The 25,488-nt window shown below is 47.5% G+C and overlaps 1 protein-coding gene across 13 annotated transcripts in view; it reads right to left on the bottom strand.

Annotated features, from left to right (window-relative positions):
• LOC118220819 (calcium/calmodulin-dependent protein kinase type II subunit gamma-like) overlaps positions 1-25,488 on the bottom strand; it is an 88,431-nt gene that overhangs the window by 13,796 nt on the left and 49,147 nt on the right. For 3 of the 13 annotated variants that reach the window (XM_035405131.1, XM_035405118.1, XM_035405124.1), the window contains exons 5-17: positions 24,655-24,720; positions 21,621-21,693; positions 19,859-19,961; positions 17,520-17,603; positions 17,336-17,430; positions 14,571-14,693; positions 14,022-14,105; positions 12,906-12,948; positions 9,587-9,649; positions 5,335-5,375; positions 3,112-3,180; positions 765-809; positions 353-407 (exon numbers count right to left, since the gene is read on the bottom strand). In XM_035405131.1, the coding sequence (XP_035261022.1) occupies positions 353-407; positions 765-809; positions 3,112-3,180; positions 5,335-5,375; positions 9,587-9,649; positions 12,906-12,948; positions 14,022-14,105; positions 14,571-14,693; positions 17,336-17,430; positions 17,520-17,603; positions 19,859-19,961; positions 21,621-21,693; positions 24,655-24,720 (944 nt within the window). The remainder of the gene's footprint in view (positions 1-352; positions 408-764; positions 810-3,111; positions 3,181-5,334; positions 5,376-9,586; positions 9,650-12,905; positions 12,949-14,021; positions 14,106-14,570; positions 14,694-17,335; positions 17,431-17,519; positions 17,604-19,858; positions 19,962-21,620; positions 21,694-24,654; positions 24,721-25,488) is intronic. The other 10 variants (XM_035405119.1, XM_035405125.1, XM_035405121.1 and 7 more) reach the window with 7 other exon arrangements.

Raw genomic sequence — 25,488 nt, 5'->3', positions numbered from 1 at the left:
GTGAACTCACACACTACTGAAGCTGACCAGAACATGTGAACACACGCACAACTGTAGCTGACCAGGACATGTGAACTCACACACTACTGAAGGTGACCATGACAGTGAGCACACACACAATACTGAATCCACACACTGCAGAAGCCTGGCTGCGCATAGCTACAATCCGTCTCAACCACAAAATGCTGTTTCCAAGCAACAGGGCCCCTTTGATGTCACCCCCTCCCCCGTCCCCAGTTCTCTTGTATTCCGCTCTGCCGGAGGGGGAGAGAGTGACCCAGCACGTTCAGCCGCGTGTGAAGCCTCGCTTTCATTCACGGGCGTGCAGAGAGGAGTGAAGGGCGTTGAGTACCTTTCCTACCTTTCACTTCCTCCTCCTCCGTGGTGGTACAGCTCTCTGAGGACCCCTGGAGGGAAGGAGAGGAACAGAGATAAAGAGAGGAGGGGGAGGAGGGAGAGAGGAAAAAGAAAGAAAAAAACATAGCAAGCAAGAGAGAGGAGGGAGGGAGATAAAAATAAAAAAGAAAAATACAGAAAGCACAGAGAGAGAGAGAGAAACAGACAGAAAGAAAGAGATAGGGACCACGGAACAATTAGGATTTTAGATTAGAAGTTGTCCCAAGCCTTGAGCTGGGTCGAGAGTTTAACAGACAAGCTTCCAGTGGAAGACTGTGGCCACTCCCATAACCTGATATTGCCAGGACTCCCTTCAGTTCCCCATCCTGTATTTAGGTGATGCTTCAGTGGGAAGAGGAGTCGCTTACCTTGGTTCCGTCGGCAGGGTTGTGCACCACAGTGGTCTGCGGTTCCTGGAAGGAAGAGAGGAGAGTTTAACCCACAGCGGAGGGAGGTGGGCAGGGGCCAGGTGGAGGTTGGGGGGCGGCTGTTTCTGATACAGTAGATCAAGGGCAGAGGAGGGGACCAAGATGTAAGATGAGTGTGGTAACAATGGAGGGGGACTGTGGCTAGTAAGTTGAATGTTTTGTTGAGATTCCTGCCACCCCCCAAAATCACCACCATGGAGACACTACAGGTGCGGCACGTCACAGTTCTGGCTGCACAGCCATGCATCTACAATGCATCACTTCACACACTGCACAACACTGCACTGGCAAGAACACGCACCCCTACCGCATGTCACATGACACAGATATGCAGTCCTCAATGACCATTTTACTGAGCACTTCCAACTCAAAGGGTGATAAAAGGCAAAGCCATTGAGTGATCCATCCATAAAAGGCAACTGACCCATTGACTGATCACAGTGGTGTCTACAGGGCGGACCTCAAACCTGCTGCCCCGCCATCTCATTAGCAGACAGAGAGCTGGGGTGGGGGGGTGGGGTTAGTTCTGAAGGGGCACTGAGAGTCAACTCAAGAAGCCAGTGCTCAGCATGAATGGCAAGGCCACACCCTATTTTCTCACTGTTCACATAACTGTAGATCAGTGGTTACAAACCCTGTTCCCCTGAGATCTACCATCCTGTAGGCTTTCATTTCAGCCCTAATTGGTCACACTTGATTCTACTAATCAGCAGCTCAATGAGATCTCTGGCTGTTGAATAAGGTGTGCTTTTTTTGGGTTGGAGTGAAAACCCACAGCACAGTAGATCTCCAGGAACAGGGTTGGTCACCACTGCTGTAAAGACATACCCCGGCTCTTTTCTATCACAGACTTCCTGTTTAACCACCACCACTCGCATTGGCCCAATAATATGCTACAGCATACCTCATACTGGTTTAGACAGGGGTCACCCCCAAAAAGGACTTGGTGGTGGTGATGGGGGTTTGTATGGTGCAAAGGGCCATTTGATAGCCTGTCACTGAATCTTCCCATTAGAAGTGTCAACTTGTTTCTGCCCCAAGTTCAGCACTTGAGAAGCTTTTGCTCTTTATTTTTCGTTCTCATGAGATCTTGAGGAGGCGCAAAATAGCTGTAGTACCAATGCTTTATCAACCCTTTAGGGAGACATAAAAGGGCTATAACTTCAACCGGAGCCGTGGTTCGGCTTCCTGACAGCTCTTCCACGTCTCATTGAGATTGCGGTGATAAAAAGATTTTGACAGATGTGCGCATTTACTATTGATTTTCTGACCGTTTTTATTTGATAGCAATATACCAATAAAAATAACTTCTGTATACCTGAGAAATTTATGAAGCACAGGTGTGCAGTAGGAGATAACCACCTACTATTCATCACTCAATGTTTTCTGTACCATGTTAGTACTTTCATTTTGCCTCTAGTTGTAGAGATATGTAGCATCTGAAGCCAAAGGTTTCAATGAAGCAAACTGAGGCAGTTAAAAAGCATTATCAGCATGCGTGTGGGCGACCCTATGCCTTCTGTGTACACGTAAATGCCATCAGCTTGTTTTGGAGTTCGGCTCTGCTGACAGGGCAGGGATAAAAACTGACCGTGTTGTGAGGAGGGGCAGTGATCTCCGTACTACACAAATCATACTCCATGTTCAAGTGTCGATCTGTTAGGCAGACAGCAGCATGAGGGACAGCTTGGTCCTGAGGTTAAAACACCTCCTGAAATCGCCAACATTCATGATCTCGGGAAAGGGGTCCACACCCTACATGTCCCTGGTCCTGGAGTTCCAGAAATATTGCTTGTGTTTTCCTCTGCCCAAATGCCCAATCATGTAATTAAAACAATTATTAGGCTTACAATACTGAGGTGATCATGTGCTGGAGGTGCTCAGTGCTTCAACATTAAAACTGAATATCCACGTTCAGACTCTTAATAATCAAACTGCTAGCAGGCATGAATGGAGCAGCACTCAAGGGCAGGGTTTGTCTATCCCTCTCCCATATATCACATGACCAATGACATCACATCAAGTGAGGTGCAACTGGAGCTGGGAGTGCACAACAGAAAGCAGATTAGTTGTACTAATGACATCAAAAACAACCAATGTTGTAGAGAAGGTGAGTATAGAGGAGAACAGAGGAGAGAGGGTAGAGGGGTGGCAGAGGCACCACGAAAAGCGAACAGACAAAAGCAAAAACAAAAAACAAACAAAAAGAAAACAGCACAATTTGAGAAATGTGCTGTAACCACAGCAATCAAAAACCAATGAAAGTAACCAGGCTTGGAAGAGATACCATTGGTGTAGTGGATGCACTATCCTTGTTGCTGCTTACAACGTTGTTTTTATTGTTGTTCGTCTGCGGCTTTTTGGAACAAGGAAAACAGGAAGAAAAGCACAGAATGGTTAATGCGTTTAGCACAAGTCAACGCTCAGACCAAGCCTCCGACGACAACTCTTAGAGCCGGGAGTCCAAACCCTGACCGTTATCTGCAGATAACGATAGCCAGTGCCATTGCTGAGTCCCAATCCCACAATCCTCTGCTTTCATGAGCTACTAGACTGCCCCCAAAGAAGTCTAGTAGCAGTACTCTTTAAGAAAAGGGCACCCCAGTCAATGTCACAGTTGCTGTGATTTTTCAGCATTGACAGAACATTGCAAAACCCTTTCGAGAATGTATAGGACTGCAGGAGTTAAAAACACCTCAGGCCAGTATTTTATTAAGCACATTCATAAAACCCTTCTTCTGTGTGTGAAGGCAGGTGACATCACAATCACTTTTTTTTTGCTTTGTGCCTTTGAATTTCTCATAGTGGAAGTAATGTCTACATCTACATTAACCACCCCCATAAGATATGTATGAATCTCTGGGAGAGAATGACAGAAGGAAGAGAGGAAGAGATAAAGGACAGAGGGGGGGAAAATGAATCCATCTCCTCTCTTTATTGAAGCCACAGTGGCAGGGTCAGTTTGGCCTGGTGTATACATTCTCAATCATACCGCTAGTGGGCTAGTAATGACGAGGAGTCTGGGATTGATCTATTCAACTTGTCAGTTCATTGCATCAATAATGAGGGGATTTGACTCAAGCTGATTGGATTGCCCCTGTTCATACTGAATAAATCAAATCACAGCATTGGTTTTTCCCTGCAAGACCAACCCTTTATCTTTTTTTTTTTTTCCTATGAGAGGTTCTGTCCTCCCAGAAAAAAAGCCATCTCATTATCAACCATTCGCAGATAGCAGTGAACATTTAACAGTCAGATGAATTCACCATCAAGGCCTCAGTAATACAGTAAATAAATAAATAAATAAATATGAGCGTGATCCAGAATCATAGGATTTGCTAAATCCGTGTAATCCAGATTCATGATTGCCTTTGCAAAAAAGGGAACAAACATTTCTGTCTGAGGTATTTGTAGAGATTCACTGTCACACCAACAAATAAAAGTCATAAGTACACCCGTATGAAAAATAAACCTCTAAATATTGTGGTGGAAAAACATCAGCCGTTTGAAACCATAAACAAGCGTAGATCTTCCATTACAATGCAAGAACCTGGGGTTTGTTGAACTTTATTAAACGTTGGTGGCACCGTGTGACAGCCATTATGTAAAAGAGCACGTAATCGCAGGGTTGTAGGTTCACATCCAGGAGGGAACCCTGGGGTTACACTGTCAATCATCCAGCTTCTCTCAGTCATGGGAATACTGTACAAGCTACCTTTTATTCTGAGATACCAAATCAGATAATGCCTTCCAGTATGTTCCCTCAGGGGACAGGACAGCTTTCTTTTTTTTTTTTTTTTTTTTTACTGGTTTTTCTCCCCAACTTCTCCCCAATGTGGAATGCCTAACCGTACCCAATCAGATTTACGAGCACCCAATTGATCAGCAAGGGCCACCGGTGTATGATGAGACCCCCTGTCACCCCAGCCGAAAAAACCTCCCGTCTCACAGCCGGCACTCACACAGCTTCATCAGTGTCAGACGGCAGACTAACCACGGGGGCAAGGGGGTGGGGGGGAGGGGGGTCGTTTGGGCACCGCAGCAACATTTTCACGTTTCGCTGCGGCGCACCAATGTTCTTTCAGCGTTACTTGAAAGTCACATGATTAGCTGAGGGACTCGCTCCTTCACCGTGGGGGGGCCGATAAGACACAGCTCACAGTCACAATGTCAACAGTGGGCTTTTATTAGGCACTCCTTTCAGAAGCAGCGTGTAACAGCTGTTTGGGTCTTCACACTGGACGCAGAGACAGAGAGGCAAGAGCCTTCTTTATGGAGAATCAGCCTCCTATAAGAGCAGAGAGAGGGCCTGAAAATGGCTCCCAACAAGGCGGAGAACCATCAGAGATGGGCAGAGTTAGGAAAGGATGAGAGACAAAGAGAGAGAGAGAGAAAATGAGAGAGAAGATACTAGAGGAAAAAGAGATGAGGGCAAGGGGTAAGAAGTTGGAACGAAAGAGCAAGGAAGAGAACCACAGCTAGAGAGAAAACAAACGCATAGAGCTCTTACCTTCACACCATCAGCTTTTTTGTTTAACAAGCTTTTGCAGGCTAGAAGACAAAATTAAAGAAGACAGTGTCAGGGCAAACCAAAACAACTTCACCTTACCCTCAAACCAACACTGTGGTCAACCTGCACGACATCTTGCCCCCAGAGTAGCGTGGTGTTCTTATGTCAATCATAAACTGAGCGTTTACTCTGGCTTGAATACCTCCGGACATACTCACGAGACATTTAACACTGTGCCCTCCTTTTCATTATGCCATCTATTGCACAATTTCCTCAAACTCACCCTCGAGCTATGATGGCGCTGAACAATATTCCGTATGTCAGTGTGATGACGCTAATTATTATTGGTTGTGATAATAAGTGGTTACTGTTCCCGCTCTGCCTAACCTTTACATAGCACCTTGCAATTTGCTGGATAACAGCATCTGCCAAACGGATACATGTAAACGTTTGAAAATTTTTTATTGTGCATTTCTGCTTCAATTTAGTTAAACAGTATAGCATCCTTGCTTTTATGAAGAAAAAATTTCATAAGTGTTATGGAGAATAAACATAAGAGGAGAAGGTAATGACCACAAGCAAGATACAGAAGTGAGTGCGACTAATTTATTCTTCAATAACATTCTTTCTACTTGTTCAATTTTGGCTGCTCACAGTCGTGTCTGCGGGCCTGTCTAATCGCTGCAATATCTCGCTGCTGATTTCCTGAGCAGCCAGCCTCTACTTTTTTGCAATCTGCAGTTGATCTGCTGAGCTCGTTGTGAGGGGTTGTACTTTTTACACAGGTTGTACATTACAGTCCACAGGCTCCCAATTAACCAGAGGGATTATGTGCAGTGATGTAGGGTGATGCCATTCCGACCATCCCAAAATTGTATTATGGACTGTTAAGCGCATCAAAGCAGAAATAACTAGTGCCGTAGCTGGACGTTTCCACCAAACAGACCAGCACAATACCGGAGGCTTTGATGCCAAGGCTTGTGGTCTACTCCTCTCATGCTTAGTTATGTATTTTTAAATGGCCTCCATTTCCTGACAACCCAGCTAATGAAACCTATTCAAACCCAGGCCTCTTTTAAACAGCAGCTTTTAATTAGACACACAATTGATTACCAGTGATTAATGGAGCTAATAAGCAGTCTGGAAGCCTGGTTTAAGCTTTTGTCTGTGTGTTTAAACTGTGACAGGCTCAGTCAGATGCTGAATGGCATGACTATGACTTGCTAAATGAGTGCTGATGGAATAATGCAGTCCATGAACACAATGCACCGGTCATGTTAGCAAAGCCTCGGTCCTCACAACTACAGCAACTTTTCTCAGGGTCCTGCGACTCTCGCTGATACGTAAACCAGAACAAACAAGCGCACGACACAAGTAGTGTCCAGCTTAAAAATGAGATGAATTATATTCACTACTGGTTCAAAAAAAATGCACTGGCACTTCCTCTTTCAACAGCATGCGCACGGAATGCCACAAGTATGGCACATGCCGAAACAGTCACACTGCCACATCACATGCACTCAAAATCATAAGCCGTGTGTGGCTAAGCCTCCATTGCCAGGCTGTGAGGTTTCTTACCTTCCAAACAGAAGGAAGGATGACAAGGAGAGGAAAAAAAGGCAAGATAAACAAGATCAGTCATATCGTCAAAAAACAAGGAAGACTGAATTTCTACTAACTATAAAAAAAAAATAATAAAAAAAAACATTTTCCTTTTCTCAGGCTCCCACGGGGTCATGCGGCAGTTAGAATGGGGTGAGAGGTTTACGGTGTGTTACATCAAAGGCTGCTCATGCATTTTCCACAGCGGGAACTACAAATCCCATGATGCATCACCTTTACTGAGTGCACCTAGCAAAGGAGGGGAGGCAAAGACAGCTTAGCACTTCCTGCTTAGCAAGGGCTTCAACCCATAGCACCTCCTTTTCACCGTGTAATGTCGAGTAACTAACTGTACAGTCACCGATTTTCCTGTGCTTATTAGCATAAAAATAGTTCATACAGCCCTGCCAAAGGACTACTGTAGCAGCCATGACGAAAAGCATTCATGCGGCTGAAAAGTATGCAGCAGTAAATACAAATGCAATAAAAAAATAACTTCAGAAAATAATCAAGGATGTGTGGTATTGTCACTTGGTGCGTAAATGGCAAAAGCTAAAAGGCGAACAGAATTGAGGAGAAGAACATAAAAAAACCCCAAAAATAAGCAAAAAGAAAAAAAAAACAGGAGCTAGCTGCCGTCGATGCTTCTTCAAAGCCCTCGCGTCCATGGCTCCCGCAGTCCGCCAGGTGATGGGACGTCGGGCTGTGCAGGGCGACCTCTCTTCTGCACTTACTAGGAAACGATCCTGTTCTTTTTGGATGCCAGACCCTCAGAAACTGAAGGCTCAGATGCAGAAGTCCATTAATGACCCGTTGCCACGGCGGCGTGAGCACCATGGCCGAGCCGTGCACAAAAAAAACATTCGTTTTCTCACAATTATTTATCATCACAATAATAGATAAAGCCTTGGCTGGAGACACGTTGGGTTCAAAGAGTCAGTGATCGGCAACATGATAGCTATGACGTGCTAACTCCTTAAGGCTGCTGTGGTGAGGTCTCAAATCAAACATGGCTGAAAGTCTAGTGGCTGGAGGGTGAAGCACAGGTAGGTCTTCTCTCCTCATTTATCCAGGGCTAGCTTTGATATCGGCTACTGTTGACCGTCTGCCCGTAAGGTGGCCTGGTGTACGTCGACCGGTTCAGTCCCCTTCCCAGGTCTGACGGTGGCAGCAAGCCAACCCCGCTCCTGCCAAACTCCCAAAGCCCACCCCAACTCCACGCGACTCAACCAGCGGCCCACACGCTCCCCCTTTTGCCAGGATGAGGGGGGGGGGGGGGACAGCAGAGGGGGAGGGGATGGCGTTGCCCTGCAGCGACGTTGGCTGGCAAAGGAACCACATAATGGGCGGAGCTGCTATGTGCTGCCAATCACACAATCGATGGCTCCGATTGGCCCAAACCAGAGAGGTCAATGACAGCACATGGCCTTGCTCTCCCATCGCACCTTTACCAGTCAATCGGAGGCCTATTTTAAGCATGTAGGGCCTCCCACCCCACACTGACAAAGCTCACAGCAAGCTGAGGGTAATGGAACAGCTCAAAGCTGAACTGACCCATGCACACACTGATCATGCACAACGTCCTGCGATGGCTCAAATTAGCATAGCCAGAAATGCACACAAAATGCAGTGCCGCGGCAGTTCTCAAGCCCCCTGTCGCCCATGGGGCATTGCATTTAAATACGGAGCAGCAGGAAAGCATTTCCTCATTACGAACCACCTGGACAGACTTAGCAAAGTTGCACTCTTACTTAAAAAGATAGATTGTTTCATTAAAGCGGATGGGGGGAGGGGACAGGCAGATTCTCAGCCACCTCATCACTCAAGAAAAACCCGCAGTCAAGCCAAGAAGCAAAAATGTTTGTGTGTGTGTACTGTACGTATCCGAATGTGTGTGTGTGTGTGTGTGTGCGTGTGTCTGTGTGTGGTGGCAGGAACTGGCACAAGAGCAGCCGTTCCACACCCCAACACTGCACCTATCCCATCATTAAGGGAACAACTGTTAAAGGTTTTATTCACAATGTGTTTTGCGCACCATTAAAATCAGCTTTTAAAAAAGCTTCACTGGACTCACCAGTAGTTACAAGGTCTGTAATAACCCTGGCAGCACAAAGTGTCATTGCATTTAACTGCGGTCTCGCACATATAACTGTGCATGCGAGAGAACGCGTATGCGTTCAGTGTGTGCACGTATGCGTGCATGATTGTGTGCCTGCTTGTGAGTTAGTCTGCGTACGTGTGTGTGTCTGCATATGAGAGTGTGTGTGCTTGTGTGTGTGTCTATGTGCGTGCGTGTGTGCATATGTGTGTGTCTGCATATGAGTGTGTACATGTGTGTGCCTGAGTGTGTGTGTGTGTGTGTGTGTTTCTGCTTGCGCGAGTGTGTGTGGCTGTGTGCGTGCGTGTGTCTGCGTGCGTGTGTGCATATGTGTGTGTGTGTGTCTGCGTATGAGAGTGTGTGTGTGTGTGTGTGTGTGTGTGTGTGTGTGTGCACGTGCGCATGCCAGCGTGCGCGTGCAGAACGGCAGTGGGGTGCATGGTCGCTGAGGGTGGCATGCTGGCAGGGGGGGGGCGCTGCTCTAAGGTGGCATGCTCGCGGGGTGCGTCGGGGGGAGATGGGCGCTGGGCTCCCCGTGGCGCTGGGACCTACCTTCCTGTGCCAGCGCGGCAGTGCTGGTGGTGGCGGCAGCAGGGCTGGTATGCTGCCGGCCCACTATTGGACAGAGAGGTGTTCAGTTGGATCTGTGCAAACAAAGCCGGCCCCCTTCGGCTAAAAGAAACCGTCTGTGTCCTCCCAGAGCCAATCCGCTTCCCCTGACTGTTTGGAGGCGGCGCCCTCTACAGGACTCACAAGAGGGCGCGGCCTCCCTACCCTACCCTACCAGTCTGTATACACTTCCTGTATTACGCCAGTTTGTACACACACACACCTACAGCGTCAGAATGCGCACACCTACTGTTAGTCTTAGTCCGCCTTTGTGCAAATTCCTCATTAGAACTTGCTGTACAATCTGGAGAGCTCAAAACACTCTGAGGTAAACAGGGATGGGGGAGGGGTTTGGTTGAGCAAGGGGGGGGGGTTGCCGTGGCAATCTCACATGATTTAAGGCACGACTTAAGAGGGGAAAATTATTGCAAAACACACAGGAAGAAGCATCTGAAACTCCGCAGGGACCGTGGCTGATTCCCCACGCCCCACCGACGGAGGAGTCAGCGTGTTATCTGCTCCTTCTCCAGAACGTTCTGTTTTTAAAAAGTGCCTGTACTGTGGAATACTTAATCACAGTGCGGCACCAAAGCCAGCCGATTGCAGACAGTGGTCAGCAAACGCTCAGCACCAAGGGTGACTGCACTTTCTACATTCCCCTCCGGCCTAGATACGAGGTTCTGCGCTTGCCATTTTAATGCTGCCAATGATGATGGATCTCTAGGTTCAACACTTTGGACTCAGAACTTTCAATGTGTAGTTCACCACAGTGGGCTGTCAAACTAATTGTGTTCATTTTTCTACATTCTTGAGGTATTAATAAGCTCTTAATTGTTTACGCAGAATGGGCATTTTCTTATGATTAAGTGGATCTTTTATGAATGTAATTACTAAGCTCATTCAATCTCTGAGTCGGTGTTTTTAAAGAGCCAATACAAGAGGGAAATCAATTTATAGCACCTGAAATCCATAATAGTATCTGAAAATAGAGACTGTGAATAGCAGTTCCTCTCTAATTACCCAGCACACCTGTGGTTAGGCTCTAGAATTGGATTATAAAAGGTTGATGCTAGAAAATAGCACCCTTTCACTGACGAAGACAGTATGCTAACATGTTTCAATCGTTAGCCTCATCTTAACGGAAAACCACCAAGCGCACATTGTTTATGAACGTTCGGTAAAATGCCCTGACGCTGTGGAACACCCAGTCTCCTGCGCTCGATGTTTTCTCTGCAGTGCGTTCTGGCAAATGGCGCACAGTAAATACACACGGCCAATTAACTCACTGGACCAATTAAGCCAGGCTAATCTGTTGGAACAAAAGAAAATGTGCGCACACAAATACACACGTGTGCACACAAACACACACACACACACACACACACACACGCGACCACACGCACTCTGTCCCCCAAGAAAAATGTGACCTCAAGCCCAACGTGTTTCGTTACAGCATATTCAGTATATACATTCAGACCAACAAACTGCAGTTTGGGAAATGTTGTTTCAGTGCTCAGCACTACTGAACTACAGCTCTGAGGGACTAATAGTAAGTAGTAATATTCTCCAGCACCAGCAGCTCTGACTCTTCTGTGGCCATAATCAAATTACACACGTACATAGTGCCTTAACATGTGACATCATTTCCACCGCTGCCGTTAAAGGAAACTTAATTAAAATGACTTTTTTATTTATTTTTATAACGGGCTACAGTTAAAACTATTCAGACATACCCTACATTGAATTTGCCGCAGCACGTACCCATGTGAAAGTTTCATTTAGTAATTCCTTTGCATATAAACGGCAGCAGTTATTTGGATATAGCCTACACACTATGCTGTTTTTCTGTAATTTGGCAGAAATATAAGCAAATGTCTCCATTTAGTAAGGCCGCTTCATCCGACAACAAACGGTAGCAGCTGTTTCACAGCTATGCAATTTCTTTTGAGAAATTACTTTTTTTTCTCCCGTTTCAATGAAAAATAAAAAAGATATTTCGAAACCATTTGTGTGCAATTTATTGTCCTTTAATGGTTGCAAAGTCTGAAAAGGCCTAGACACACTGCGCACTTATCCGACGCGCTTAATGCCGAGCGCGTAGGCTGCACAGTGTGCCGACTCCGTTCTTAGTGATCAATACGCCTGTCAAGCATATTTCAGCTGGCAGTAGAATCCTTATGATTTATGAATTCAGAAAATTATTTTAGGCCCCGGTCATTTGGGCATTATTTTAGGTCCCGGTCATTTGGTAAAACAAAACTGGTATCAGCACAACCTTTAGGGCCTTCCGCCCCATTCACAATGCAGCTAAATACAGCTGGCGCAACTCATTTTAGTGCTTAATATGCTTAAGTTCACATATAGTACGGTTATGAACGAGAGCGACAACATTTGAGCCCTATTCGAAACAGGGAGCGATTCCCAGAGTTGACTCTTGTTCCAATGCAAAGGAGCCTGGTTGTGCGAGTATGGACGGGAATGGGGGTTGACAACAGGTAGCAGACTCACAGTGATTAACACTGCGCCACCCATCCCTGACTTCCTTTCACTCTCCGAGACCAGAAGAACTTCCGAAATAGCGCGTCGTTGAGTGTTGTTTAAAAAAAAAAAGCTTTATTCGACGTTGCTGCATTCGCTGTCATATCAGACGTGGAAACGCACGTCTTCTCCAGCTTCGGCTGGCAGAAATCGAATAGCCATACCCATGTTTGTCGACATTGGAGATTTACACGTTTACACCCTTGCGATATTTTAAACGCGAGATTTAAGTTCAGAACAAACATTGCACCGGTACAAACGTATTGTACATACAGGAGTGAGTCTTTTTCCTAGTTCATATATGTAAGTGTTCTCGGTCATCCAAATATGCGTCTGTGTACGGACACAGAACATGAGTGACTCTTATTTTATGAGTTTATAATTTTGGGTAGTCGAGCCCCAAAACGCAAGTGCGAACGAGGCCTTATTTGACGACAAGAAGCCTCAACTACATCAGTACCTTTGTTTATGCATGTGTATGTTGTGTGTGTACTGCAGTAAGGGGAGGAGCAAGAGAGAGATGAAGCTCAAGAGACTATGAGCAGCATCAACTTTTTTATAATCAGGCTAGCTGCCAGATTATCAGGGCCTGATTCCATCCTTTAGATACCATCGAGAGGTCAACTGTAGGTATGGGAGCCCAATCACACGCACACACACACGCACACATGCGCGCCACACCCTAACGTCTTCGTCCCCTTGCGCTCCAGTGCTCACTGCTCACCTGAGAAGTTCCTGGACACCAGCATGGTGGTGAGAATGGCCCCCTGGGAACACAGGAGACAGGGGTTAATCTCAGCCAGGCCCGTCAGAAACACAGGGTCCACCACAAGGACTGAGAGTGTAGCGCCCCCTGCCGAGCCCCGCCCCGCCCCGCACCGCATTCATTATCATATGGGACAAACCAGTGTGGAACAGAATTCTCCATCCCCATTCCCTTCCAATTGAACAGAGCACGATGAGAATTATAACACCATATGTATCATATAATGTCTATTTAATGAGATATAATCAGGCCAATCACACATGGTTTGGTGAAAAATGCTGGCACATGATCACTCACTGTTCTCGCGCGCGCACAAACACACATGCACACGCACGCACGCACGCACGCACGCACGCACACACACACACACACACACACACACGCAAAGGCAGACAAACAAACAAGAAAGAATGCACTCAGTAGAGTGCCGACCTCTACCAGGGCTCAACAATCTCCACTTGCATGAATGTGCACAGCAAATGTCTTGGCATTCCAGTCATTACTTTTCAAGATGTTTGGCCTGATGGTGCTGCTACAGGAAAGGCCAAGGGGTCACCAAAATCAATAGGTTTCTTCCTCTTGGGAACATGGATGTGCAGAGCAAATTTCATGGCAATTTGGCCATTACTTTTTGACATATGCTGATCAAAAATGTAAAGTTTGGCCTGAGGGTGGCGCTAGAGGAAGGGTCATGAGGTCACCAAAATCAATAGGTTTCTTCCTCTTGGGAACATGGATGAGCAGAGCAAATTTCATGGCAATCTGGCCAATACTTTTCCAGATATTTCTGTCATGGACGAAGAGACAAACTGACAGACGGTCAGACATTATTACATGAGGTAAGAAACACACACACGCGCGCGCGCGCACACACACACAGGATGGACAGCAATACTGAAGGTTACAGCGAATTTGAGACGTGCTTATGTGCTCACGACGCGCCCTTTAGTGGCACTGTTCTAAAGAAGACTCTTATGAAAGGTGTTCTGAGGACCGGGGGGAACCGGGGGGCAGGGTGAAGGGGTGCAGGCGGAGGAGAAGCGGGGTGCAGGTGGAGGAGAAGCGGGCGCGCACCTTCAGCTTCCTGCGGGCGTTGAACTTTCGCAGGCACTCCACGGTCTCCTGGCGATGCATCATGGAGGCGACTGTGGAGCGTTGCTGAGGGAGAGAGCGAGAGGGAGCGCGTGAGAAAAAAAAATGTTTACGTCGTGAAAAAAATACACGCTTAAATTGAAAAGTGCGGGATTGAAACATCAGCAAGCGTTGCAGCAAGGTGGCTTCCTCCAACAAAAAAAGAATTATCTTTTGACACGATAACTGTCTGGATTTTTTTGGCAGTGTGCAGACAGTGCAAAAAAGTCATTTCTCATCCCAGGCAGATGTGAACTCTACTAACATTAAATTTTATATGAGCATACAACAGGGAAACTTCTCATACTTTGTTCAGGTTTCATTTACATTTGCTAGGGTAGGCTAGAGGTCTTAGTAGTATTATAATATAAAAAGGCTTAAAGAATCCCAGGAACACGCATCCACCAGAAGCCAGACGTAGTGCAGTAGACGTGGCTGCGCTGATAGCCTGACTGAAAGGGGGCGCTGTTGCCCACGGGCTGGGGTACTTACGCAGACCCAGGGGTGTTTGAGGGCCTGTTCAGCGGTTATCCTCTTGGCCGGATTGATGGTCAGCATCTGGTTGATCAGATTCTTGGCCTCGGGGGTGACTGTGTCCCACTCAGGAGACGGGAACTGGGGATGCAAACACGGGAGGGGTTAAATAAATAGCAGACACAAACACTCCCCCATATTCCCCTACCCACAGACGGATGGACCGTTCCACTCAAGTCAGGTTTAAAGCTGCTCCATGAGAAAACGACTAGATTTTCTAGGTCCAAAACCGTTGCATGGAACTATACAATCTGTTTTTTTCATGGCAGGTAATCTCGGAATCTTCCAATAGAAATGTACATGGTGACAGAAGAGGGCTTCAATCTGGGCAGCAGGCTGCAGAGGATGACATTTCTGTCGGTGTGACACTGAGCATGCTCAGAATGGCCTTTAAATTCTGTTCTCTACACAGAGAGATGCGTGCACAGAGACAAACGCACACACGCAGAGACACGCGAAGACGGGGCCTCTAGTGGCGCAGCCCGTAGAGCGCTATCCACATGCTCAACGCGAGCCGCGACGTCGGCTGTTCGAATCCGACCGCCGACCTTTGTCGCACGTCTCTCCCTCTCTCTCCTCCTAATTCTTCCCGTCTCGCTATCAAATAAAGCTTAAAAAGCCCAAAAAATATATTTAAAAAAAAAAAAAGAGAGAGAGATGCGTGAAGACACAGACCAGAGGTTCAGGGATACGCATGCGCGCGCACACAGATTGCTAAAGGCATCCAGCACGCAGAAACCGTGTGCACACAGACACACACTCTGTAGAAACACAAGAGCCCTGCCCGTCTGCTACCCCGCCCCCCCTCCACCCCTCCGACAGCAGTGCTGCTCCGCGGCAGAAATTAACCCAATCACAGGCCTTCGCAGATGCGAGAGGGGAAAAACGGGCATCGCCGCGCCGCCTCCTGTCACACCAGAGCTACGGCTGGTCCGTAATCGCATTACTTCCAGAAGGCGAACCCTGGTCACACTCGCTCAAACGCGACAGCAGAAATTCTAAACGTATTACGCGGCTATTTTCGCAAAACGAATTGGACATGGCGGCGGTTTCTGAGCCACAAATTAAACCAAATCAAACCTAATCGAATCTTCCTAAAACATGGATAATATAAATATCCTTGAGTCTACTACTTGGAATTTATTATGTTTAGCCTCCAGACCAATCAGGCTAGTCACTCGCGAAAGACGGGCTCATCAGGACTCGACTAGTCAGTGTGGGATCGATCACGAAACGACTCAACGTGAATAATCCTAAGGGCTCCAGGAACACATAGGGTACAGAAGCCGTGTGCCCTGAGGGAAACATTTAAGTGGAACACACCACAGTGCACATGACTGTTTCTCATTGTCTGGCTGCGTGTTTCGCGGAAAAAAGAAACAGATGGATGATAAGAAACATAATTAGACCCAAATGAAAAACTAGCATGCTATACAACATGCCACAGAACAAAATTCATTGAAACAGAATCTCAAAGTCCGGTGCTTGTCTAGAAACAAATAAGTGGTAATGAACACATCTGTCTTTTTCTACTATTCAAAATCAAACGCTGACATATCTGTCCTGATAGCACTTGAGTTCACCAGGGCCCAGGTAGCACATCTCAAAACCACTATTGAAACACCAACAAAATGTTTGCGATAATAAAAACGAATGATTCTGATAAAATCATACCGTCAATCATTACAATACCAAGGGTGGTTCGGGTGGATATAGGATAGCCCAACTGGGACAGGATGTAGGGAAGGGGGTGGGGGGGGGGGGGCAGAACCCCCCTCTGCAATGCGTCAGGGGAGCCCTGACGGGATCAATGTCGCCAGCGAAGCTCTCAATTGCAGCCAATTAAAAATTAACGAGCTCGTCAATCCCGCCTCTTTTCAGGGTAACGCCAGCTGCTCGTTGGTCGGGGATCAATGAGGGGAGGAATGGGGAGGGGAGGGCAGAAGATGTGCCTGCGGTCCTGGGAGAGAGGCCCCTCTCCTCCCCAAGCCCTAAAAAAAGAGCAGTAACTTGTCCTAGTTTCCTCGCAAGCTGTGGTCCAACTCTCTCTCCCACTGATTGGCCCAAATTGCACAAATGACGGTTGGAAAATTCACACTAACGGTCGCAGGCATGAAAAATGCAAGTCACACGGGCAGCACAGGGTGAAGGTTTCAGGTGGTTACCTAAGCTAGCCAAGTGGGACCCACACACAGAAAATCAGCCATGGGAATCATGGATCAGCATGGCTTCACACAGCCAGGGTTGTGGGCTGTGTCAGGGGTGTGCGGTCACCATATTAAGACCTTCCCCACAACCAGCCTCCATCTCCGCACTATTGCGCTTGTCTTTTTTCCTAACGCCACCACAGAACCAGAGGGCAGTTCAGTTCCGTTTTAGCTCCTTTCTCATCTGTCCCCCCTCGCACAGCACCTGTTAAGTTCACTCGCTGCGCGTCACAAATTTCGTCACAAAATGGCTGACTCGAGGAAAGAGGGGAAGGGAAGGGAATGCGTGGAAGCGGATCCGAACGCAGCCCTAGGAATCGGGATCGAGGGTCACCCATCGCTTCTCAACCAACCAGAAGTGTGGAAATCACTCCCACTCCAACTCCAAATCACCATGAAACACAAACAAGTAAAATGAATGAATAAATACATGAGAGCACTTCAGCGCTTCTGATACCACATTAAAAGTCCTGAACGTGGACATGTGTCCTGCGGAGGGTGGCGCTCCATACTCACGTCGTACGCCCCTGCCTTGATCTGCTGGTAGAGCTTGTGCTGGTCTTCATCCCAGAAGGGAGGGTAGCCCACCAGCAGAATGTAGAGAATCACACCTGCGACAGAGAGAAGGAGGCGGAGTCAACACCATCTCCTCTTCCCGGGGCATGCTGGGAAAGGAGAGCCGGCGGGCCGGAGGACTCACCGCAGGCCCAGATGTCCACGGGCTTGCCGTAGGGGTCCTTCCTCAGGACCTCGGGGGAGAGGTAGCCGGGCGTGCCCGCGAAACCTGCGGGAGGAGACGAGCTCCGTCAGGTCATCGCAGCACTGCGCCATCTTTACTCAGCTCGTATGTCCTTACACACAATTACACAACATTTTAAAAATGTATTTGACCAATTCTTGGTCCCAAATTGGAATGCCTAATTGCATTGACATCATCACATTTGCAATCAATCCATTTCAAGTGACCGTGGCCAACCGCTCAGGTCCAGCTCAGGTGCGAGATCACAGCACCGTGAAAGTATAGCAGAACACATCGTGAAAGTATAGCACCAACTGAGACCCCTTCCCCTTTGGGAAGCCACTAATCCACCACCTTGCCAGGCTGCCGGCCAATCAGCACTGACGTGGTTTAACCTAAGTCCTGAACCTCCAGCCTACGGGTTACAAGCTGAGCTCCCTTAACACGGTGCCACATTTATCCCTGCATCATTAATATATCCTATAAAATGGTTTCAAACGTCAGATTTTTATCAGGATTTTTCTTCTACAACATGCCTGTGCTTTCAACAGATAAATGGGGGCATCTGTGATATAAAAGGGTGGTAGAATTTATCCTGAGGGAGGGAAGTAACCCTCGCCGTCAGCTCAGCCAGCAACCACAAGAAACAAGAGAAACCCAGGAGCCCTGCAGGACTGAGTAAACAGCCCCTGGTGCATCTCAGCCAACTCAATTCACCTGATTGCACTGGAAAAAGCTACTGTTCAAGTGGCTTTTAATATAAGTCTACATATACTACATTTAAATGCGTACACATAGGCACGTACACACCCTGGGGATTTGCAAGGCATGTACACACCCAGACACCCACTCTGTGCCCTCCTATATCAGAGTCTCAGTGCTCTCCTACATCACTATCAGAGTCTCTGTGCTCTCCTACATCACTATCAGAGTCTCAGTGCTCTCCTACATCACTATTAGAGTCTCTGTGCTCTCCTATATCACTATCAGAGTCTCTGCGCTCTCCTACATCACTATTAGAGTCTCAGTGCTCTCCTACATTACTATCAGAGTCTCTGTGCTCTCCTACATCACTATCAGAGTCTCTGTGCTCTCCTACATCACTATCAGTCTCAGTGCTCTCCTACATCACTATCAGAGCCTCTGTGCTGTCTCTCCTACATCACTATCAGAGTCTGTGTGCTCTTCTACATCACTATCAGAGTCTCAGTGCTCTCCTACATCACTATCAGATTCTCTGTGCTCTCCTACATCACTATCAGTCTCAGTGCTCTCCTACATCACTATCAGAGCCTCTGTGCTGTCTCTCCTACATCACTATCAGAGTCTGTGTGCTCTTCTACATCACTATCAGAGTCTCAGTGCTCTCCTACATCACTATCAGAGTCTCTGTGCTCTCCTACATCACTATCAGAGTCTCAGTGCTCTCCTACATCACTATCAGAGTCTCAGTGCTCTCCTACATCACTATCAGAGTCTCTGTGCTCTCCTACATCACTATTAGAGTCTCAGTGCTCTCCTACATCACTATCAGAGTCTCAGTGCTCTCCTACATCACTATCAGAGTCTGTGTGCTCTTCTACATCACTATCAGAGTCTCAGTGCTCTCCTACATCACTATCAGATTCTCTGTGCTCTCCTACATCACTATCAGTCTCAGTGCTCTCCTACATCACTATCAGAGCCTCTGTGCTGTCTCTCCTACATCACTATCAGAGTCTGTGTGCTCTTCTACATCACTATCAGAGTCTCAGTGCTCTCCTACATCACTATCAGAGTCTCTGTGCTCTCCTACATCACTATCAGAGTCTCAGTGCTCTCCTACATCACTATCAGAGTCTCAGTGCTCTCCTACATCACTATCAGAGTCTCTGTGCTCTCCTACATCACTATCAGTCTCAGTGCTCTCCTACATCACTATCAGAGCCTCTGTGCTGTCTCTCCTACATCACTATCAGAGTCTGTGTGCTCTTCTACATCACTATCAGAGTCTCAGTGCTCTCCTACATCACTATCAGAGTCTCTGTGCTCTCCTACATCACTATCAGAGTCTCAGTGCTCTCCTACATCACTATCAGAGTCTCAGTGCTCTCCTACATCACTATCAGAGTCTCTGTGCTCTCCTACATCACTATCAGAGTCTCAGTGCTCTCCTACATCACTATCAGAGTCTCAGTGCTCTCCTACATCCCTATCAGAGTCTCAGTGCTGTCTCCTCTACACTATCAGCACCATTCGAGTAGTGCGGAGGTGCAGGGTTTAGTGGGTGTGGCCGGTGCGGGGACATGGGATTTGCTTACCAAACCATGCCTGCTGGTCGCCTTGCACCTCGATGGCCAGGCCAAAATCCGCCAGCTTGACCGCCGCCCCTTTCATCTTGCTGGCCAGGAGCAGGTTCTCTGGCTGAGAGAGAGAGAGAGCAGGAGAGAGAGATAGATAGAAATAGAGAGATTTATGTAAAGCTTTAGCAAACATGTCACATCAATAAAAAAACATTTTTGGATCAGGAAATGCATGACTTAAATGACTGAAAATGGACAAAACTGTCCCTTCTCTACACCGCTGGAAACCTTAAAGCCAGATTTGAAAAGACCTTGAAGCGCATGCTATTCGCCTGATAACCACAAGAGGTGCGGAGACCAGTGAAAGCAGAAAGGGCTGGAGGGCTTCGTGGCTCAGAATCTAGGGCTAGCCGTCTGTCACTACGATTGCGACGACCTCGGGCGAGGGGGTCACAGGGCTGGGGGTCAGGGTGGCGGTCCCAGGGGGGAGAGGGAACTGCGGGGACGAGTGCAGGTGAGCACCGCTCACAGTAGCTGCAGGCGGTACGGGCACGTGCTTGTGTATGTTTGTGTGTGTGTGCGTGTGAGTGTGTGTGCGTACTGTATGGCTGTGCTTGTGTATGTTTGTGTGTGTGTGCGTGTGAGTGTGTGTGCGTACTGTATGGCTGTGCATGTGAATGTATGGTGTGCGTGTGTGTGTGTGCGTACTGTATGTCTGTACATGTACATGTAGGGTGTGTGTGTGTGTGTGCGTACTGTATGTCTGTGCATGTGCATGTAGGGTGTGTGGGTGTGTGTGTGTGTGTGTGTGTGTGTATGTGTGACATGGCAAGTGTGCGCATAGACAGGAGTAGCAGGCTGAGTCTTCCTCCTGGTTGGACCAAGCAGCTGCACCTGTGACATCACACATATCGCCATGGTAACCCCCTGCAATATCCCTTCCAAGAAAGGGATTGCTATTCGGTGTCATATTTGCCACACCTCTGATGACTCAATGGAGAAGCAACCCCATTTCACAGCACCGCACACACACACACACACACACCACAGACTGCTGACCCGGTTTCCCATGACGTCATGTCAAAAGTCACACACAAAAACCCATTCACCACATTATCACAAGAATATTCTTTATTTAACCAGGGTAGTCACATTGAGATTGATTTTTTTTTTTTACTCTTTAGCAAGTGACTCCCAGAGCCTACATTTCTTTGGACAGTGGAAGGAACCCAGAGTACCCAGAGGAAACCCACGCAAAAACATGGGAAGAACATGCAGACTCCACGCAGGGAGGATATCAGCTGGGAGTCACAGCCTCCTTCTTGTGAGGCAACAGTGCTAACCACTGCACCACCGCAAGGCTAAGTATTCATTAAGAACTCATGCCACTCACACCACCATTACCATTACACAGACAGCACATAACAGTAATGTATGTAGTTATGTAGCGACAAGGCCATTCAACATTGTGAACATCCTTTCTCTGAATAACCCAGTATTCAATACAACACGCACAGACACACCCGTACACACAAACACACACACACCCTCACACACGTTTAACTGCAGGTGCTGTCTGTCCTTCAAGCCATTTCAGAAACAAGACAGCAGGATGCCACCTTGCACCTGAAAAGGGCCTTCCTGCCTTCTATCAGAGTGCAATCAGTTTGCTGGAGGAGGCAAAAAAAAAAAAAAAAAAAAAAACATGACGCAATGCGTCGCCATGGTGATGGGTGATGCAGCCTCAATCCGTGAGGTTGTCCTGGCAACGGGTACTCACTTTGAGATCCCTGTGCACAATGTCATGCTGGTGGATGTGATTCACGCTTTCCAGGATCTGACTGATGCACTGACTGTGGAACAAGAGAGGGACAGAGATAATAAATAGTTCATAGTTATTAAAAAAAAAACACCCCAAAAAAACAGAAAAAACTGAATTTAATCTGCTGAGCTGTTTTTTTGCCAAACCAATAAAACGGGTACGTATGGGAGAGGATATAGATTCACAGCATGACCTTTGCCAAAAATGTACTCCCAGTCCACTACGCTGTCTTGTAATTCCTCAAAACCCCAGTGGGTGGAGTCACCTGGCTATTTTGCTCCCGCTCGTGAGCGTCATTCTTTTCTTGCCGTGCTCCCGTTTTTCACTGGAAGACTTTGCGAGCGGTACAAGCTGCACCGCTCTGGGTGGGTTCTGACCTAATCCTGCCATTTTACAGAGAGTGGGCAGAGCTCACCCCTGATTACATCGCAGGGCTGGACAGGGCCAAGGAGGACCATAAAGGTGTGTGTGTGTGTGTGTGTGTGCGTGCTTGCGTTTGCACTAGTGTGTGTGTGCGTCCATGCGTCTTGAGGGCAGGCTCTGTGCGATCAGCTCTGGTGTATTCTCTTAAACTGCATATTAAAAACCACCTCCTGTGACAGTAAATCCAATCACACCAAGGCACCATACAATTTGGCAACCAATAATAAAGAGACAGAGATACGGGGGGGGGGGGAGACAAAGACATTGACAGGGAGAGAGACAGAGACAAAGACAGAGAGACGCAGAAGTTAGGACAGAGGGGGCCAGAGTGGGTCAAGAAGAGATGGAGGTTCAATCCCCGGCAGCGGTACTTCCGGGTTGGTCAGACGTATTGTGTTCAGACGAACACGACTGGCAGCGTTCTCGGGTGGGAAGCCGGTGGTATGAGTCCTGATCGTTTCATTAGCGACTCTCTACTGGTTGGCCTGTTCAGCTGGGAGGGGATCTGGGGGAGATAGCGTGAACCTCCGCACGCGTTACGCTCTCCCAGTGAAACTCCTCGCTGTCAGGTGAAAAGAAGCGGCCGGCGACTCCACATGTACCGGAGGCGGGCATGTGGTAGTCCACACCCTCCCCAGAACGACAGAGGATAGTGCATCGACCAGGACTGTGATACACACGGGGAATTGGTATAACGACTAAATCGGGGAGAAAATGGGGGAAAAATGGCAAAAAAAAGAAAAAAAGAAAAAAAGAAAAAAAGAAGAAGAGATGGAGAGACGGCAGATAAAGCAGAAAGAGAGCAGCAAGAAGAGCACGGAGGCCAGAGAGGGGCGATGGGAGATGGAGTCCCATAAAAAGCAAGAGGGATTAAAAGCAGGGAGAGAGGAAAAGAGTGAGGCTGAAATGTTTTCATTTTCGGTCACCAGGAGAAAACCGCTCGTTACCAAATTTGGCCAGATATGGCTCCCTACATTCCATTCCAGTCCAGGGGCAGTACGGCACTTCATTCTTCCTCTCCCTCACTCCCTCCCTCATTCCCTCCTCACCTTTTATTCTTCCCTGACTCTCACATTCCCTACCCCTCTCCCTTGCCTTGCCCTCATCCCTTACTCTTTCTTTTCCCTTGTTTCCCTTTCTCTCTGTCTTCTCACAGTGCTGTGTTCTCTCATAAGGTTAAGGGGCGTGGCAGTAAGCTCTCCCTGAGGGTAAAGGGGCGGGGTTGTGCGCTCTTATTAGCATTAAAATGCAGTACTACATGCCTGCTGTAATAGTAAAGGGGTGGGGCCATCAGGACAGATGGGCCAGGCTGCGTGTGTTTCAAGGAAAAAGGGCATGGCCATGTCTTGTCTGTCAGGGCAAAAGGGCGGGGCTGTGCGCTCTCTATGGGTGAAGGGGCGGGGCTACGTCAGCATAAGTAGGTGTGGCTGCGTGCTCTCGGTCAGAGGGAAATTCTGCCCTCAGAACCAGTTGCGCAATGGCAATGTTTTCACAGTGCATAGAGAGTCAATACTCCTCTACCTACACTGGTAAAACCAGCTACAATGGGGGGAGCCTTGTTAAACCGTGTGTATATACAGACACAGAAAACACACAGACACACACACACACACATAAAATGGGAAGCTTCGCTGGCCCTGTGTACGAAAGGATCAGACTACTGCGCCAGCATCCAGAGGCTTTCTGCGGTTCAGAAGATAACAAGACGTCTGACTTAAATTTTCTCTCCTGCAGGGCCTGACTGCTCCCCACAATTACGCAAGCTCAGCCTCTGTGTGTGTGTGTGTGTGTGTGCGCGCGCATGCGTGTGTGTGTGTGTGTGTGTGTGTGTGTGCGCGTGAGGGCAGAAAGTTTCAGAGGGAAAAGCATGATGAAAAAGAACAACAGTGCCAAACAGAGCACAATAAAACAGGCACTTTTGTACATTAACAAATGCATTTATTCATTAACGGCACTGGGAGCAGTTTGAGCTGAGCCGGGCAGTCCATAGCCACCTGATCACCAGCTACCCCTCTCTCATGGTCTCTCACCAATTCTGTACCTTATGGCACTGTAAGACCTATCCTTCTGACTAGCTTTATATTCATAGCCCGGCTAGCATACCCTCCTATCTAGCGCAGTGCTTTTCTAGGACAGATTCTCTGAAATGGAGAAAAAATTGTTTTCTTTTTGTCATTTCAATTCAGTTTGTAATGTTTCAGAGAGTGCCAAATTGATAGCTTCTATTTTTTGCATGTCCTCGTAAACCTGATAGCGTACGCATACCTTTGTTACATCACACCAATTCTTCATTACTGGTCATTGAAATTAAGGTGTAGTCAAGTTATCAAGGGTATGTATGCGCATGTGCTACGGTGCTTCAGAATACTCTGACTGCTTGCATGTGTGTGTAAGCTTAATGGAGAGTGTAAGTAAGGCATGTCTGTTCTTCTGGATCTGTGTTTGTGTGTGTGTGTGTGTGTGTGTGTGTTTGTACGCGTGTGTGTGTACATCTCCAATCACACCAAATCACGGCTCACTGATGGCTAGCCTGGCGGTAACCACGGCAACAGCACATGCTAATGCCCACCTTGCATCAGCTTCGCTGTAATACTCTCTGGCGACGATGTCTTCAAACAGCTCTCCGCCGGTGACACTGCAGAGGGGGGGAAACAAACAAAACGAGGAGTCATCGGCGGTGGGCACAGAGACTGTGCGGTCACTGACGATGGCATCAGGACAAAAAGCAACAGCTGTTGACTGCCTTGGTGCAGCAGAGAGTATGTCAGTAGTATGAGCAGTGTGTTTGCCTGTGTGCGTGTGTGCGTGTGTGCGTATGTGCGTGTGTGTGTGTGCGTGTGTGCGTGCGTGTGTGCGTGTGTGCGTGTGTGCGCGTGTGTGTGTGTGTGTGTGTGTGTGTGTGGGCTGAGGCAGCTGATGTTTGCGGTGTGAAACAGGGTTCAGCGATGTTTTGATGTACCCATATTATTCCACATTTACCCATATTCAGACATTCTATATTACAGTATAATATTTCTCAAGTCGAAGAACAGAAAACATCAAATATGCTTGCTTACAGGAAGCCCAAAAATGTGCTGAAGACGGACATGCTGTCTAATCCAAAAAACAGATAATATTTACTTATTTACTTCTTTACTTATTGACTCATTTAAAATGCCAAATCAGCACAGGACCGTCCATGGATTTGCAATGTTAAGTCAACTAAGTCATCAGTGTTATGTTTCAGAGTGTTTAAAGAGAAAGTTAACACAGGTTCTGGCAGTACAGCCAATTTAAAGATCCATCAGCAGATTCATCATCCAGGACACTTCCCTGCCTTGGCATTGTACCTCTGACCTGTAACCTGAAATGCTTCATTCAAATATCCAGTTGTATAAATTAATTTCATGTAAAAATTTAAAAA

The sequence above is a fragment of the Anguilla anguilla genome, chromosome 2 (assembly GCF_013347855.1).
Source record: "Anguilla anguilla isolate fAngAng1 chromosome 2, fAngAng1.pri, whole genome shotgun sequence".
Classification (NCBI taxonomy): Eukaryota; Metazoa; Chordata; class Actinopteri; order Anguilliformes; family Anguillidae; genus Anguilla; species Anguilla anguilla.
This window is presented reverse-complemented; position numbering and strand designations above follow the sequence as displayed.